This window comes from Numenius arquata, chromosome 17 (genome assembly GCF_964106895.1).
Source record: "Numenius arquata chromosome 17, bNumArq3.hap1.1, whole genome shotgun sequence".
Classification (NCBI taxonomy): Eukaryota; Metazoa; Chordata; class Aves; order Charadriiformes; family Scolopacidae; genus Numenius; species Numenius arquata.
The window spans coordinates 5,092,849-5,111,595 of record NC_133592.1 but is presented as its reverse complement, the minus strand read 5'-3'; the positions used below and the strand labels follow the sequence as shown (position 1 = coordinate 5,111,595).

At 39.6% G+C, this 18,747-nt stretch overlaps 1 protein-coding gene across 1 annotated transcript in view; it reads left to right on the top strand.

Moving 5' to 3' along the window:
• The window catches only part of ANKFN1 (ankyrin repeat and fibronectin type III domain containing 1), a 65,079-nt gene that overhangs the window by 43,886 nt on the left and 2,446 nt on the right, over positions 1–18,747 (top strand). The window contains exons 11-18 of the mRNA XM_074160261.1: positions 519–651; positions 1,249–1,365; positions 5,116–5,331; positions 7,450–7,616; positions 9,032–9,182; positions 10,951–11,119; positions 14,611–14,777; positions 18,105–18,324. Of these exons, the coding sequence (XP_074016362.1) occupies positions 519–651; positions 1,249–1,365; positions 5,116–5,331; positions 7,450–7,616; positions 9,032–9,182; positions 10,951–11,119; positions 14,611–14,777; positions 18,105–18,324 (1,340 nt within the window). The remainder of the gene's footprint in view (positions 1–518; positions 652–1,248; positions 1,366–5,115; positions 5,332–7,449; positions 7,617–9,031; positions 9,183–10,950; positions 11,120–14,610; positions 14,778–18,104; positions 18,325–18,747) is intronic.

Genomic DNA, 18,747 nt, shown 5'->3' with positions numbered 1-18,747 from the left:
TGTAACTAATTGCAAGGGTAAATATTGAAAGGAATGATCTCTATAAACAGTTTTGCAGATATGCTGGCCAAATTACACTCAATTACACTAATGTAAATCCATAATAACCCACCTGATTTCAATTGAGTTAGTTCAGATTTACTCTGAAGTAAACGAGGGCAGAACTAAGCCCATAAATGATAAAAAGTTTTAGTAAAATTTCTGATTTCTAAAGGGCACAAAGCCTCCATTGTGTACTGTTTAGTCTGGCAAAATTCTTACTAAAACTGATGTCAGTGGCTTGCACAGATTCATAATTTCTTAGATTCCTGTAGTCTCACATCATCTAAAGTGATAAACTTCCCAAATACTTTCAGAATTCACTGGCTGAAGTTGCATGATTGATATAACACAGAAGTTAAGACCAGATGACTCAATTTGTCTTTTCAGAACTTAACAACTATGATTCTTCAACTAAAACTTGGCATGGATGTGAATAGACATAAAAGGTGTTTGATGATGTTTCCTTCTTTCTTTAGGGGACTCTACTTATCTGTTATATTTTTTTACAAAGACAATTTATTAGTAACCAATGAAGATCAAATCCCAATCGTGGAAATTGATGACTCTCACAGTAGCTCAGTTATGCAGGATTTCCTGTGGTTCACAAAGGTAATGGGAGCCTCATTTCATATCTCGCTTCTACAAATTTGTTGTTAGCAATGCATAGGCCTTAGCTCATCAGTCTGTATATATGAAATGATGTAATTAAAAAGCTAAATGATGAAGTGCTTTACCTTTCACTCAGGTTAAAATGCAATTTTCACAAACCATTTATATGGGTTAAATTCTGACTGGGTCACTGACAGTGGCACCATTAACTCTTTTAAATGCATGACCCTACATAAGTAATTGCTACTTGGGTACATAAAGCTTTTATGAAAATTTAGGGAAGAGCCTAAAGAAATACCTAGAAGTTTTAAAGTTGGTCTTATGGTTATGCCATCATTCAAGATATCTTCGTACCATTTTTTATTCCCCAAAGAACAGTAAATTAATTTTACACAACAGTCCAAAAAGCAATTGAAATAGCTGCATGACGTTTACAGAACAATGTGTCTGATTCAATACGTGTTTCATGTTTACTAGGCAACTCATTGGCATCTGCAGAAACTCAAAATGAGCAATATCTACTGATATTTTCTAAGTCCAAAATGCTTTTGTAAATGCTGAGAACAAAAACTGATTTAACTGGATATATTTTTGCAGTTGTCTTGCATGTGGGATGATATCAGATGGCTAAGGCAGAATATGTCGATATCCGTGTCCTCATCCACAGCGCTTCAAGCCAGGCAAAAGATGCTTTCAGCAGCAGCACAGCTACAGGTTGGTTGCGTTGCATGTTTCTTGCTATTAACTTAGTGACTTTGTGATCTCCGAGGGGTAGTACCATCAGCTGTCCTACGGTTCACCGCTACCCAATGGCCCGTTCTTTGCAGCAGCGTTATCATCTACAATGAAATGTGCCACTGAGCCTCGCTTGCCAGCTGGAAGGAAGGAGTTATATTAAAAGTAAAGAGTGAGAAAAAGAAAGGAAAGAAACAATAGTGGCAGACAAAGAAACAAACAGATATGAACCAGTAAATAATGACCACAGCTAAGCGTGTGGGTTTGCAGATTGGGAATTCAGGAGTTATAATCCTAATATCTGCTGCTCAAAAGCCTCTTAGAAGGCCTATTCATTATTAATTATTAATATATTAATTAAGCACTTAAACTCCGGGCAAGATGTAGCACTCCCTTGTGCGATATGGGAACCTGCAGCATTAGGTAGCTTCTGTCCCCGACAGAAAGGACAAGTAGACTGCTGAAGTTGCCGAAATAGTAGTCTTGATTCACCCATGGCTTACAGACTGCTCAAGTACAGCTTCTAGGGCAGAACTACCCTGTTTGACAAACAGGATGGCTAGGATGTTGTGGATTGTCAGCGGGGAAATAAAAATGAATCTTTCATTAAGTTCTTAATTAAGCTGCCAAAATTTGTAAGGTGAAATGTACCCTTGTGCAGAGCCAGTCAGAGACCTATTTAGACCCTTAAAAATAGAGACTGAGAGAGATTAAGTGGTGCACAGATCTTGTGCTGCCCCCTCAGCGCAGTGGTTAAGGACAGCAGCACCACAGACACTATTCATATCGTGTTTTAAGGCATTACAGGGACTCTCAGGATGGTTCCATTCCAGCCTGTGCTACAGATACAACCTGAGTGCTACTGAACAGGTCACTTCTGCGTCTCGATCCACTATTCGTTATGCAGATAGTAATTACACTTTCTCCAGCAGAACATTTTGACCTTTATTATAAAGCTTTTGAAGAATGGCTTTCATGTTACCATGAAATCTCTAGCTGGAAGGCGGACACTTTCATAACATCAAAAAGATGTGTGCGTGATTCTTACAGAAAAAGTATACCCAGGCCTCACTTTCTCCTACCTTTTGTTTGAATAAAGTCACCAAAGCTTCCCAGAAAAATGTATGGTAAAGTCATGGAATTAATGAAGATCTTCATATTGCTTGGCTCATGTATTAGCCCTACGGCCATCCCTCCTGTTATTGCCAGTCAATGCAATAAGCTGGGCTTTACAGCAGCTATGAGAGCCAGACACTTTGTGGCCATTATTAAGAATATCCATGTGGGGTTTGTTTTACATCTTTTGGCAAAGCTCGCTGTACAGGAGTAGCCTTCCTGGGCAACCACCTGTCTTGACTGATTTCCCCAAAGTATCCCGAAATATATGGAATGCCAGCCTGCTGTACCTTTATTGGAGGACCACCTGTGTTAAGCAGCAGCTGCTTGTCAGTCCTTTGAGCTGTCACTAGAGAAAGTTTTAATGATATCTGCTGAATGTTCCCTCCGGTGTGGTTAGCTCAGCTTAGGTAGCGCGTATTCCTTTTTGATTAGCTCAGCTTCATTCCCTCTGCGCAGATGCCTTTAACAGAGCATGGCTAGCATGCACGGACCGCACTTCAAGATAACCAAGGTTCCTACTACTTTGTGTTCTTATTTGCTACCAAAGATGTTAAGAGCAGAGCTTGAAGCACAGAGATAGAGCAAATGCGTCCATGTGGTATATTGCTTTGTTGAATTTCTGGCAAATTTATTGGCCTTAACGTTTGTTCTGTTAGCTTGGTCCCCTGATGAACACTGGGATTGTCACAGGTCTGCCAGCCTCTAATGGTGTGTGGCCTAATGGGATCCACCAATGGAAGGATCTCAATAAAGTTTATACGGTTGAATACATTTTATTGAGGCAGTTAATAGACTGACTCCACAGGAATTTAGGACAGAATGGAAAAGATCAGTGACAACACAGCTGCTAAGGCACTAGATCAGTGGATTCAGAGACAACAAGGACTGTAATTTTGCCTGTTGTTACCACCAGACAACTAAAGCAAACAAAACACAAGTGACGGGGTGCCAAGCTAAGCAGACACAAAACTCTCTTAGTATATGGATTAGTATATTCGTATATACTAATCCACACATTACACATCCACACTCACATATTCGTATTAGTAGGTACCCCACTCTCTGTGCAGGGATGCCACTCAGAATATACAGTCAGTGACAGTGAAGAACTGTTTGTTTTCATCTAAGCACGTTCATATGTTGCAGTGATTAATATGGCAAATAGATGGCTAACATTTACCTGCAATGATTTGTCCCACCTGTGTACACAGGGATTAATATAAAATGTATACTCAAGACACCCAGTGTTGATCAGTTATGGAGACCAACCTCAAAAGGCAGAACGGTTGGAAAAAGAAAAGGGAAGGTGCTATATAGACATCAGCACTGGAGAGGGATGCATAAAGCTAAAATAGCTAAGTTCTGCCACACAAAGGGCAGTCACTGTGCTCACTACCTAGAGTTTATAAACAATTTCATAATACAATTTATAAGTAAATATTGCCTTCTAAGTACAGATAAATAAATTCAGGATAATCTATCCATTTACAATGTCATTAATTTAATGTGCAGCACTTCCCTAAACATACAATGTGCTACATTGTGAATTCAAGTTTTCCTTTTAAACTACCCCCATCTCTATCCAGCTTACTGTAGATCTCTTGAAAAGTCACAAAATAATGAGCATATTTTAAATGTTAGGCATTTTTCTTTAAGACATCTGGGAATCTCTTCAGTGGCTGGTCACTGGATTGAGTGTGTTTGCACCTATAAGCAGATGCCTTCCTGTGTGAGGAAAGGGATTTTGACCAAAATATGTATTTTATGTGGAGTCTTTTAAAATTACTTTTCTTTAATCCTCGCATATTTTCCTGGAGAACTTTGCCCTGGTAGTTTGTTAGTTTCTGCCGGTTTTGTCTAGCACATTCTTGGTATCTGAAGTAAAAGGAAAAGGGTCCGCGTCTCTTCAGGTTCCTCTGTGTTCCTTCACAAACACACCCCACAGTTTAGCTCCAGAATTATTTACATTCAACACAGATATGAGGGCCTCTTCCTTTTGTTGCTGAAAATAATCTGAATAATTTTAAAACAGAGAACAGAAAATGGAGATTATAGTTAATGACCCTAACAGAAAACATTTGAAGTGTCCAATATGAGTGATTTGGGGATAGATGAAGAATTTCATATCATCTCTGACATTTAGTTATGGGGAGTTTAAGATAAGCACCTAGATCTTCAGTAAATTAAAATCAGAAGGGCTTCATTGGTGCCAAAGAAATCACCACTAGACCAACACCGAGTGCTTTTGAAAATTGCATCCTTTATCTTTACATGACTTCCAATAGGAAGTTCTGTCCAAATAAGTGAATTACTTGGCAGCGTTTCCTTTTACAAAGACATCGGGTCCTAACAGCCTTTCTGATGTTCTCCATTAAATGTTGGACTAAACGCTGCTGGACCAAATTCAATCCACAAACACAACGTAGGGAAAAACTTTTCTTTTGCCACTGAATGATACGACTGTAGGGCAAGGGTTTGAGAAACACTGTGCGTCTAGTTTTTATTAAAGTCAATAGGACTGAGGTCAGTGAGCACAAAGTTAAGTTTCAAAAAATACCACTCCTGATATGAGATAAATAACTTTCATTTTGTAATTTGCTTGTTTTCTAGAATTTGCTGGGAACTCACAACTTAGGCAGAGTTTTTTATGAGCCAATCAAGGATCGACATGGCAATATGCTGATAGTTACTATAAGAGAAGTGGAGAGTCTTTATTCATTTTTTAATGGCAAATGGATGCAGGTATCCAAACTACAAAGCCAGAGGAAATCCCTTTCAACTCCAGAGGAGCCAACAGCATTAGACATCTTGCTTATAACAATCCAGGTAGTGCTTTGCTTCTCTTACTGTATGTTATTTGCTTTTGTAAAGTCCTGTGCCAGAGCCCCGATTTTTGGAAGGGTCTTGTAGAATTTTAGGCCTTAATCCAGTGCCCAATAAAACTAATGGCAAGGCTCCCATTGAAAGTGAAGACTTGTATTACTTCCAGTGGGTCTGGGATCAGATCCTTAATATGTAAAATATCCAAGAGGTTCTAAAGAAATTACTTCAAAGTCCTAGCAGAGAATAGTACAGTTTCTATCAGTTTCGGGAAGCCATGCTATAGAATTCTGTAGCAAGGGATATAAAAACCTTTAAAATTCTCTGGGATGTTCTTAAGCACCTATACAGACACTTACAATTTCTACACTCCATAAGATTTTTCCATCCAGCCTTGAACACTAAATCTTGGTTTAAAACTTTACTGTTCTACTTAATAAACTTGTTCTGTGGGGTTCAGAGTTCCTTGGAGCCTGGTATAGTTGCTAAAGAATTCTTTACTGACCATAACCCTCCTTTAATTTCTGCATAACATGCCCCTAGACTTCACAATTAAAAAAATACCAAGGTAAGGATTGACCTTAGAAGTTGCTTTGCGTGGTCAGATCAGTCAACATCAAGAGCCATGGGTTTTCAGCCCTTCAAGAATCAGGGTATCTGTAAACTCATGTTAAACGTAGATAGTTCACATAAACATTAATACATGTTTTCTGTAGGTAACAGTAACCTATTTCTCACAAAATGTCAGTAGCCAATCTCTCTAAAACCCAGTTGCAAAGTTACCCAAAATACGACAAGACAAATCATTGTCTTAGTCCTGTCTTTAGTAGCCTCAACTCAACGATGACTCCTGTGGTTCAATTTTGAATTAGAGGCACTTTCTTGGGCAGAGACTGTGCTTTTCGAACCGGAAACTGACAGGCAATCAAAATATACATTACCACGTCTAAGAAACGTTAAAAAATTTCCAAAAGACAATAAAACTTACCTGATCTATGTTAGATTTAATGTATTAAAATGTGTTAAAGGTGTAGAAAAATGTCAATCTGTGCAAAAGTTTTATATTAGGAAACCCAAAATACAGGCCTGATCAGATTTCCACAGAGATCCTAGTGGAAAAAATGTTCCCCTAATGGTTTACACATTCCTATCTAATGCCCACCCTTTCTTGTATTACTTGTTTAATCATCGAATGGGTATTTTGTTCATGAAGTGCTTGTGAAAATGAGGGTCTAATTGCATTGGTCAGAGCCAAGCATAGCACTGGCAGATAATTTGATGGTTCCAAGAGTAAAGGCATAAGGCCAGGCGTCTTAATCCTCACCCATTGCAGAAGCACACGTTTCTCCGGATGGCAGCAGACATCATTTTTAGGGTAGTTTGGGGAGACTGCTATACACAGCCTTAAAAATGTCTCCTGGCTTCAGCAAAGGCACCATCATTTTTAATTCCTTCAAAGCTCTGTTTGTTGATAAAGAGATTTGTTCAGAAAACACAGCCATTAATTAAACTTCACAAACCACCAACCCCCAATGCCACAGAGATCTTCCTGCTGACAGGAGGTGACATTGAGCAGGTTTTCGAGAGACACAGGCTGTGACTCCACATGCATTTCTTTGGTGACAGTACTGGCTTACGCAGCCCAGGTGACAGCTTTCTCCCAACGCTGCTCTGCTCCGTCTGTGCAGCTACGGACCAAACGTGACCCAGGGAACTGCTCTGCCTGAAAAGTGACTGCTCTTTTTCCTGAGTTGCTTTTCAGCTGAATCAGTTCCCTGACCCAGCTCACTGCTGAACTGATCGGACAGGAGTGCAGAGGTGGGTGTTATTTAAGCTAGTTTAAATACTAGAGTTGTAGAAGATCGAAATCTCCCTTTATTAGAGCCAATTCCTGCATGACGTGGAGAGCTTAGAGAACCTGTGTATGGCTTTAAGTAAAAAGTTGTCCAAGTGCATCCAAACTACCAGAGATTATTTGTATGCTTAAGCATGTGCTTAAATGCTTTGTGAATTGGGAACACCGTTGAAACAAAAAAACGGCTGTAAAAACATTTGTTGCTTTTTGATCCCAAACTCTTCCGCTTATGTGGAAAAAAAAAAAGAGATTTTTATGTCTTAAAACAGGACATGCTTTCCTATCACAAACGAAGTCAGCAACGCCTCCCTCCCGGCTTGTATCTGGGTTACTTTAAGCTCTGCAGTTCTGTGGATCAAATCAAAGTGCTTGTGTTGCAGAAGTTGCCTAATGTCCTGTGTCATGTTAAAATCCGAGACAACAGCAATGTCTCCAAGTAAGTGAATATATACATATTTACACACACATATGTAGAGAGAGAACATTTGTTTTGAAAAAACTGATTAAATGCTAAGGCAATTTTGCTTTTGCAAAATTGTAGCTGCCAACAAAGTTTGGCTCAGGTGTGTACCACCAGAGACCAGCGCTGAACTAAAGAGGTGGCCCTGCATGTTCCCAGCAATCTGGAGGCCTATCCGGAACACCTACATGTCAGCCCATTGGTTTTTATGGATAGTATTCTGTGATCGCTCAAATACTGCACAGTGGTGATGATCTTCCACGCATCTGTCAGGAAGATCATAGCCTGCAGCCCCGATTCAGCCTCCAGTGAATTCAATGTCAATCTGTCTATTGATTTTCACTGACCATCGGGTGTTGATGCTGGTGATTTTTCTCTGTATTCTCTTGTGTAATATCTGGTTTCTCACTCTAATCCGCAGCAAACGTACAGCAATTGAAAACACCTCTTCAGACCAATGCTATCAGCCGCTGAACTGCTCTGGCAAAGCCATTCTCCCCTTCTTCCATTGCTTCCCTTACCTATTGGGCAAGTGCACTTATTTGTGCTGCCTGGTCCTTGTCTAGTGGACAACACATTTTATTGGCTTTATTCTGGAGCTTTTTAATCCCGTATCATTTCAGCAACCAGCTGACTATTTTGCATGAGGAAAAAGGAACTGGACCTATATGGATAACAAGGATATCCAGAATGTAGTAGTTAATACTAACAGAATTTTTGGAGGGAATATAAAGCCTAGTGCTTCAGAGTTTATAACAATCTCTGACTCTTGAAGTTTAAGATCAGGTCTTTATTTAGGAGAAAATTGTACCACATCTATTACTTGTCTTGTAGTGGGGTTTCCTGTCCTTTTTTTCTTGAATGTTTGGTGCTGGCTGCTTTACAAGACTGAATACTGGGCAGAGTGAATAAAGGATTTGATCCAGAGAGAGGATTCCCATGTTTATCAGGTCTAGAATGGATATATAGCGAGCAAATCAGGAAGTTCTCTGGCTCCGGTGAGCACAAGAGAGTCTGTCACAGGAATTAACCTTTCTGCTAATTGTTGCTGTTGTCATTTCCAATGCATGCTTTTTAAAATACTGTGGCAAATAAGGAATGAAGTATGTGAAAAAGAAAACCTGGAGTGAGAAGTCTTAGTGAAATATTTCAAAGGCAGTTGGACTTTCGGAGGGTTGCAAGGAATGTTCAGCCTGATGTACATGTGCTAGAAAAATTAAACTTTTCAAAGTTAGATTTTTAACCACAAACAATCAAGACTGCACAAGTTTAGAATGTTTTGCTATATGAGGATTAAACTATCAACAGATCCCAAATGCACATACACTGAATTCCTGCTTGTGCACTGAACTTTTGTTATATTTCTAATTTTAACTTGACTCAACATACAGAGATGAGTGGGAATGGATCCAAACACTTTCTGGCTCAGAATCTGTGGAAAGTATGGATCATACTTCAGACTGCCCTACTCAATTGTTCTTGTATGAGCTCCAGATGGCAGTGAAAGCTCTCCTTAAACAGATCAATCTACCTCTGCGTCAGGTATTTTCCTTTGTGGTATTTATCACCTTTTTAAAAACTGATTCTTAAAAGCACAACTAAAAGCTACAAACTGTGTAACTTGCAAGTAGGGGTTACATCTTACGGTTGCCAGAAAAGCAGAGCAGAGAAGCGTTACATTCCATTATCCTAAGTGTGCGTGTGTGGGAACATCTTCAATAAAAGTTATTTTCCTGGATATTTGAACATACAAGGATTAAGGAACAAATTTTCAATTAGCTCCTACTTTTGCTTCTGTTACCGTATTTGTGCCACTTCAGGCAGGTGCAAATAAGCACTTTTGCACGGAACTAGTAGTTACGAGCACCTTTACCCAGCTGGTAAAGAAAAATTGGTGTTTTTCCAAGCAAGCACAGCAATTGCCTGTTCTTTTGGAGGTAACAGTGAGGGTGTATGAAAGGCCCGCTGAAGACACAGCATTTTGCTATTCTTTTACATACAGATAAACATAGCACTTCTAAAACACGTAGTTCCAGACCTCCAGATTGCTGTGGGTGAGGAGAGGTATCTGGCTTCTGGCTTTACATTCAGGTACAAGAAATGCATATGTGAATAAATAAAGAAGTCAGGGAGAATAATCTATGATGTGAAAGATCCATGAAAAAATAAGCTGAGGAGTTTGTTTCTTGTTTACATGAATTCCATTTTATTTTGGTCTATAAGGATAAAGAGGGCTTAAAGTAGAAGTAAATCATCTTTATATTCACTTCAAGGTCTGTTTGTGCAGCTAGAAAGATGTGGCCTTAAATTAATCTGGTTCTACATTTCTTGATTTTGAAAGGTTTAGGCTTTACTTTTAAAAAAGAATCCATCAGTGCTGCACCTTCTAGCCTGGGAAGAGCCAAGTAAGACTCAAGTAAATCCAAAATGAAGACAGATGGTGTGCTGCCTTGTGGTCAGTCACTCTAATTCAATAGAGCTCTGTACAGGTCTCTATGCGAGTGCATTTTCTGTAGGTTATAGCTTTTGTGCATCCTTTTTTTGAGCTAGGGACTAAAATATTTAAATCACTGTGCACATGTTCCTTAGGCTGCAGTTCAGCCCAGCATTTAAGTTCAACTATTGTGCATGAGAGATAGACATAAACATGACCTTGCAGTTGTAAATGTTTTGATGACTCAGGACCAAACTTCGATGTGAGTGAATTGAATTTTTAATTCAACAGTTTCTTTATGTATTTTTATTATTTGTTGTGGTAAACAGAATCATGGACAGTGACCCTGGTACATACCCAGGGTAAAAATGCAGCGCTGCACACAGCAGCTCTACAGCAGCCTCAGGCCAACTCCTGTGTGTGCCATTTTCTCTTGCTGCAGCACTTGTTAAACCTTCTCACTGCTGTGTTGAGGGAGAGCTGCATATTTCTCTTAACCAACCCTAAATTGAATCTTAAAGGTTTTTAATTGAATCCATTTTCATGTTTTCACATAATTATGCAATCATAATCTTGAAAAGCACATGGCATGTGATCATTTTCTGCCTAATAAGAAACATAAATGTTGTTTTCAGGGGGGTTGTGCCTGTGTGTGTTGTTTTAATGTGGAACATTGCAGCTTTAAATCTTTATTTTATGTAGTGACATGAACCCACATTTAGGCCCCCCCCCCCCAAATATTTATGTTTTATAAAAATTCCGAGCTTGATGTTGTGCAAATTTTCTTTAATGTTTTATATCATTTGGGGTGTTGTTTATATAAGTGCCATGTTGTAATTCTCTCCTATTTCTTCCCCCGCGCGTGTCCCTCTACAGGCTAAGCACTTCCGTCTGTATACACAGGAGGTGTTGGAACTGGGTCACAATGTCTCCTTTCTTCTCCTGCTCCCCGCCTCAGACGACGTCTGCACTGCCCCAGGACAGAATAATCCTTACACCCCACACTCAGGATTTCTTAACCTCCCTCTTCAGATGTTTGAACTCGGTATAGTAGCTTGCTTCACCTAGAAATATTAACCCAGTCTCCTTATAATAAAATCACAAAGTTGTATCTGTTTTCCCCTTGTCCCAGTGGAGAGTCAATAAATCACATGATGGCTTTGGCAACAACACTACCTATAACTGTGTACAAGTTATAGAGGGAGCAGAGCGCTTAAAGCATATACTGTAGCAATCATTACTGAAATGCAGAGCATAGAGCAAAGCCCACCGTTATTCAGTATGTGTCTATAAGCTTATTTGGAAGATGATGTTCTTTAAAAAACAGAACTAAAAAATTACACACAACTTAGCAATGTTGGAGGGTGAAAGGAGATGCAAAAAAACATCCCTCTAAATTGTCACAAGAATAATCACCAGTTTTGTAGAGGATAATTTTTGCAGTCCCTGGTTGCAGAGAGTCCTACTCAAAGTCTGACTCCCTCACAACTTTGTGAAAGGTCTGAGTGGGGTTTCCCGCGTGAGGGTCATCTTTTTCCTTCTGATTCCTGGAAAAATGCAGAACACTCAGTCCTGTTGCTGTGGTGCAGGAAAAGCTTGTTATAGGGAAAAACGCAGAAGCACCGGGCTTGAGTCTATTTCTTTAGGGAGCACATCCTGTGCTGGAGCAGATTCAGCCCTCTTGTTCCGCCGCACTGTTGACTGGGTAAGAATTCCCCAAAACAGAGTTTTCCAGCTGTCTCACAGAAGGCATAATATGCTTTAGCTTCAAGGTCCTCTATTTCTCATTTCTTCTTCTTTGGTTCCACATAAAAGCAGCTCTAAAAAGACTTAATAGTTCTTTTTAGAAATAATATTTTAAGTATGGGGACTTCTGAGCCTTACACGTTAGTCTCCTCTGTTTCCTTCTGGCCTGTGAAACTGGGTATCTTTCTCTCCTCTGCCTTAGAGAAGAGAGAAAGATATGAGCCAAAACCGGTGGGGTCAGTACACAAGGAGCCACTACAGAATATGTCTCTAGTGGCAACTGTGTCCTCAGTGACATTTCTCTCAAGTGTTGATGTGATACAATTGCCAACACCATCCTGTTTCCTAGAGCATTGCTAAGTGCTATCAAAGTCACTAATGTAGGAGAACAAGAGAGCATCATCGCTTGTTTAGAGACTAACCCAGCCTAAACTGCGACGATGTTAATGGAGGGTCTCACCAAGCCTATGATTCTGCAGTCACAGCAGAGCCAGGACCTACAATCATCCAGCAACACAGGCTTCATTTAGGTCAGGCAGGAATATACAGTTGCGTTTAAGCCACATCAGCCAGAGCACACGAAGTGGTGCCTGTGACAACTTTGGGGTTTTAATGCTGGTTGTGGGAGGACAGATGACAGCTGAGTGGCCATAAAATTCTGAGTGGTACGGACAGACAATACATGAGCTGCTGTTGTCTGCCAATGAAAAGCTACCCCTTCAAAAGAAAATGGACATAATCGAACTAGAAGAGTTAGTTCGGTGCTTTGGCTCACACGGCCATGGCTGTAGTGCCCTAAAGCCAGACTTACTGCCTTCTTGACACGCAGCCCCGAAGTCTACAGCTAAACTCTATGTATTGAGCATATCATTTCTCCATAGGAGACATGGCTGCTGCGTTCACTGTGCAAATTAATGCATGAAGCGTGTTCATCTCTGATGAAATTAATCTCCACACTAGAGGTTTTGCAGACTATTTAACTCTTATTATGTGGTACACGGGCCAGGGGCAGGAGTCATTCTTACATGTGCGATACAGTTCGCATCGGGCTGAGAAAGGAAGAATAGGCTCTGAATGGGATGAGATGGTGCAGATAAAAATGCAACTGAGCTCTCTCCCAAATGGCCATCTGGGTGCAGATCTCTCTGTTAAGCAGCGTTGCTTCAGTGGGAAAGCAGTTCATGGAGAGCACAGTATGGAAAGCTGAATTTGACTTTTGAGTATTTTTGTAATAAGCAATCATCTGGCCAAAGGCAAATGACATTTCTATATGACTTATTATATATGTATCCCCGATGTTCTATAAAGTGACTGTGATCCACATCTCAAATATTAGAAGCTTCCATTCCCCATTAGCTGGTGGCTACCAACTATATAATTGCATAACCACAAAAGACTATGTTGAAGTAACATTTGTTAAAGTAACATTAAAGGGTCTGACTTAAAACCACAAAGGCTAGAAACTTCAGCACTGAAGCTGAAACCGCGGCTGTAATTCACTCAAGAGTCCACCACATATGGCATATATACTGTAAGACCACACACCATTCAGACTAGATCCCTGCAATATCTAGGCATCATTGGGAAACCAGAAGGTAGAATTTTTTCTTTCACTCTTTTTTTGTGGGATTTTTATGTTCAGATTAGGCCTTTATTGTTATGCTAATGATGGTTTTGTGACTGCATTTCTTAGTTTGATAAATTCTTCTCAATTATTGTTATCATGTTGTTTGCAAGGGATAAGTAGACATGTGACACTTTTTATTTCTCTTTTAATATTTATGATAAGAAGAATAGATGCAATTTACACTTGAAACACCCTGAAAAATACCATGTCACAATCCAGAAAAGCAGCAGTAGTAAGCCAACTGGCATTCGCTGCTACAACACGATCAAGCTGTATGCTTCCGTTTATTGAAGCACCAATGAATGGGGAAGTATTTCTGAAAACTTTTTCTCCCTCAGCAAGCACTCGTTCTGCACGGCAGCTCGCAGAGACAACGGGCAAGTTCTGTCTCAGCAATTGCAGGTTCTGGTAGAACGTAGCTTTAAGAGGCCAGGGAAATGAACACTGGTGGAGCTCCATGGCACTGTAGCTGCTCTCTCTGTCACCCAGTTACCTCTTTTAGAGGTAGCTCAGAGAGCTCTGTGCTGCTCCAGTCAAATTACACAAAGCGAGAGGTCATTCCCGAATTTCTGTGTTACTCTTCCGCATGAGAGTTCAGAGGACGATGTGTGATAACACCTAAAAGAGTTTTAATTGTTTCACTCAAACTGTGGTATCACTTAAATGCTTTTACAGCCGAGTCATATACATTTAAGTTACTGATTCAAGCTAGCCTAGCCCAGGAGAAAGTTATCCTCCTCCAAAATGATACTTCCTTTCTGAAACACTCAATTAAAAAAAAAAAAAAAGATTAGTTCCATTTTCCAGTCATGTCACTACTTTCTTGATAAAAGGAATGATGAGCTATAAAAGCCTCAGAAGCAGCCTTTCTGATTAAAGCTATCAAGGGCAAAATAGCCTCTGGAGTTGCATACTAAGGACCTGATTATCTCTTCACTTAGATATAAATTAGAAATTACTCTTTTGAAATCGGTGGAGTTGCAGAGTAAATCCAGTGTAAATGAAAGGAGAATTAGAGGCTGTATTATTTATTTCTAGCTTAAAGTAACCCATCCAGAGAGTTAGTAATTATATTTAATAAAATTTGTGTTCTGAAAGCTAAGGATTTCATATTTCATACCCAGAATATAACAGTGTTTCCTTTGCACTTGGTCTTTTCACAGTTCATTTTTGCTGTTACAAGGAAAAATTTATAAGCCTGTATTGCCGCCTTTCTGCTGTCATAGAGCTGGACTCTCTGAAAACCCAGCAATCCCTAAGGGAAGCAATTTCAGACAGTGAAGTCGCTGCAGCCAAACAAAGACACCAGCAAGTTACAGACTACATACAGGTAATAGTCTGTTTCTGGCTATTCCAAGGAGATTTTAAGGTGGCTTTCTTAAAAATTGCATAGGGCTGTAATTTGAAATCTAAATGGAGAATTATTCACAGACATCATAAAAAGAGCAGTTGTATCAAAAGTGCAATTCTGTTTTTATGAAATTCAAACCCAGAACATGATTTCCTTAGTTGTTGCTTTTATACAAGGATTTTTATGGGTAAAATCAAATGACAGTTATACTAGACTGTTATAAAGAAACGTGTCAGTCTGCTTGTAAAACTCACTCCCATCTAACGTGAGGTAGGTGAGCACCATGCTTGGGCGTTCAGTTGTGTAAGAGTTTTTCTCTGTCTTTGTGAACTGGACGTTTTTCACCATAATAAATTGCCAATTTAAAAAATCAAAATGAAAATTCAGATAAGGTTGTGGAGACGATCTTCATCAACAATATCACGGTGAAGAAAGCAGCTGCTTGAGATGGCAAGCTCGCCCCAAAAGCATCTGTAAGTCTGTCCAGCACCATGCGGTGATGCTGCTTCAGTCCCCCAATGCAGAAGGATCACAAATGTTGTCATCCTTGTCTGATTTCCTCATTCTCTGTCTCTCACCCTGATTTTCCTGTACCGTTCCCAGATCAGGACTTTATTTACTCAACCCAGGGATCTTCAAACGACACCCTTTTGTGCAGCATAGCAAGGCCTGTCCTTTTGCAAACCATTTGGGCAATTGGTTATTTATAGATAAAATTCATGACCTTTGCAGAGTGCATCTATGGGCATGGTTGATCTGTCTACAAGTGAGCTGCAGATAAGTTTATAGCTCTATATTCTTAATATTCAAATGACCTTCTGTTGGAATAGGGGCCAAAACAACCATTTATCCCATTGATAATACGTTTGTTACCTCAAACCAGGACACCCTCTGTAATTATGAACAAGATGATAGTATTTCTGTTCCTCTCTGCTCTGAATTCAGATTCCTTTTGCCTTGTCCTCTTTGGAGCTCTTGGCAACCTGCAGGGGGGCTGAGAGCAATGGAGCAATGTTCCATTGTACTTCATTGCTCAATCATCTCCTTCCGTCTCATCTTCCCATTCTCACACTCAGAAAATCTAGCTTTTTTCCCAGCATGCAGGAGAATTTGGAAAATTTTTATCCTTCACATCAAAAATAAGTATATGTATATTAATATTAATGCACTGTATAGACAGTTCTGTGTTCCTCTTCTCCAAAGTGTTTGAGTCACATATATATGCTGGGAAAATATGGGAGAACATTTTAAACTTCAGTGTTTTGTGCTGAATTATTGTGACAGTGTATTAGCCTTGTCAGGTTTCCTCTCAAATGAAAACCAGCTGTATTCCACCTATTGGCAAAAATATCTCAGCCCACCACATACCGCAATCTTCAGTGGTGACCACAAAACCGCAAGAGCATTTGTGTGATCCAAGATCTAAGACAGTGTTGAAGTCACTACACAAACCAAACATTGTAAAGAGCAAGGGAGTCTATATAAATGCAGTTCTGAAAAGAAGTCAGAGGGCAACTGAAAAGTAAAATAAAGCAAAAATAAAAATAAAAAAAATCCAGCAGATAAGGTACTTGGAGTCTTTACCAGAATGTTACACAGCCAGAAAAGAAACACTGAAACTAAAACTGAAGTTAAGCTGTATTTTATATAGCATAATGCTTCTAATGTTCCTAAATTGTAAAAGAACCACAGTTCATTAAAATGACTGGTCCATTATCCCAGGAGACACTGCAGAATGGCATCAGGGAGAAAACCGTCAGGTTTTGCATTTTATTAAACTGCATGCAGTATGATTTTTTTGGGGGGTGGAAAGAAGATCACAGAAAGGAAAGATAAAATTTCCAAAATCAAATAGGTGAGACGTTTGCTAACTGGCATTCTCTTCATGGAGATACACTGAAGTCTTGAAATGATGTAGGATTATGAATTAATCTCCGAACCATTTGCTATTCTTATCAGTGTATATTCTTAGCTCAAATTAACTCAGTGGCAAGGCTTGCACTGACATCATTGGAGTTGGGATTTCACCTTTACAGAAAAATGGCCATACTAGGTCAAAACAAAGATCCATCTATGCAGCTATCCTGTCTCCAACACAGCTTTTCAAGAACTGCCCCAGCTAATCTGGCATCTACAGTATCCTTTGGCAATAAATTTCACACTTTGAATGTGCATTTTGTGAAGAAACATCTCCAGCTATGAGTATGTTCTGGAGAACCCGTCTTACAATATATCAGTCTGCAGTCTCCTCCTCACTGATCCCTCTGTTACTTCTCTATTTGATAATACTCACAGCACAAAGTACCGCTCCCTTTTGCCTGTCCATTTACTGAACCAGGGCTCTCATTCTGCATCCTTACAGAATGTAGCTCGTGTCACTGAAAAGCAGTTTCCCTTAAACACTGCAATATTAATATGAAGGGTCACTTTTTTAAATGCAGTATCTTCTGTAGGAAGTGGGAAGTTCTAGAAGGTACGATATTATACTCACAGCTGTACTGTCATTTGCTGGTTGCAGCAATATTTGCTCAGTCATCAAAGATCTTGAATTGCTTGAAGATGTTAAAAGTGTTCCATTATCAAAAGGTTCTGAAGAGCCACATTAAATAGCATCTTTCCTCTCTGCATAAGTACTTAAAGCTATATCCTGCTATTGATTTAGGCACTTGTCTCTTATTGCCATCAACAGGCACGTATTAGAACTGTCTTAGTGTAGATTTATGCTATTAAAATGCATGTAGACCAAAACTATGATAAGGAAGAAAACCTGCAGTTTGGCTCATAGCTGGGCTTTAACCCTCCCTGTATGTATATTCTTCTACATGTATGTAGATTCTTCTATTCTCAAAAACTAGGTTTGAGCTGAGCACTCTGCTTTTGAACATAATCCTGGGTTTGCAAGGATGCTTAGGAAGTGTTGTGTTCATGCCAGTACAGAATGAAAACAACTTTCAAGCGTGCTACAAAATTGACCAATTTTTTTACTCCATCGAAAGACAATTTTCATCTTCTTTCCATGTCAGAGTTTAGGCCTGGATTCACTCCTCCTAACTACGGGTTCTTAATCGAGGTACCTAATTTGAGAGTCTGGTGATTCTAAGCAGCCTCTACAGTAGTGGAAGAGAACAAGCACCAAACCAAAAGCAGTTCAGACCACCTAGATCTGAAGTGTCCTGTCAGGCGATCCTGCTTCTCTCTGGTGGCAATGACTACACCCTTGCTTGGGCACTTGAAGACGAGTACACACTTAAGTAGAATTAATAGACAGCCTTAACTGTAGCTTTTCACTGTTTTTTTTCTCTAAAGCAAATTGATGAGATCTGGAGGGAAATGAGATGGATCACAGAAGCACTGCAGTATGCAAGATACAAGCAGCCAGCAGCTGGCCTACCCATAATGAAGCTTGTGGATCTTTCAGAAGAACACTTTCAGAAGAAAATCAGTTCAACCTCTTCACATCTAGATTGTCTTCCTTCACCTCCCCCTTCACCTGAGGCTAGGCTCCAGAGGAGAAAAGCTGTGAGTGGTAAGAGAATTTTTCTTTGTTCATCGAGTGAAATCTTTGAGCTCACTTTTAATTATAACAGTTCTTGTATTTCACTTTTTTAAAGGAGTAAATTTTTTCCCATATGTTATCATCTTTTTACCAATCATTTGCAACTCAGTATCCTGAGATCCTTCTACAATATTTACAATCATTTTTTGTTTTCAGCTACTCAGAATAATTGCTCATCATCAGCCAACTTTGTCACCTCACTATTCCAGATCCTTTAATGAACATGTTGGAAGGGACAAGTGCTATCACTGTCTTATCCATGACATCCACAATTAGTAAAATCCATCCATAGTGAAAGCTGACTACATCATTTGTTGTCCGCACCAACAATCTGCTACTGATAGAGGGAGGGAGCTTTCTGTTTATCTCAATTACAACTTCATGTCTTCAGAA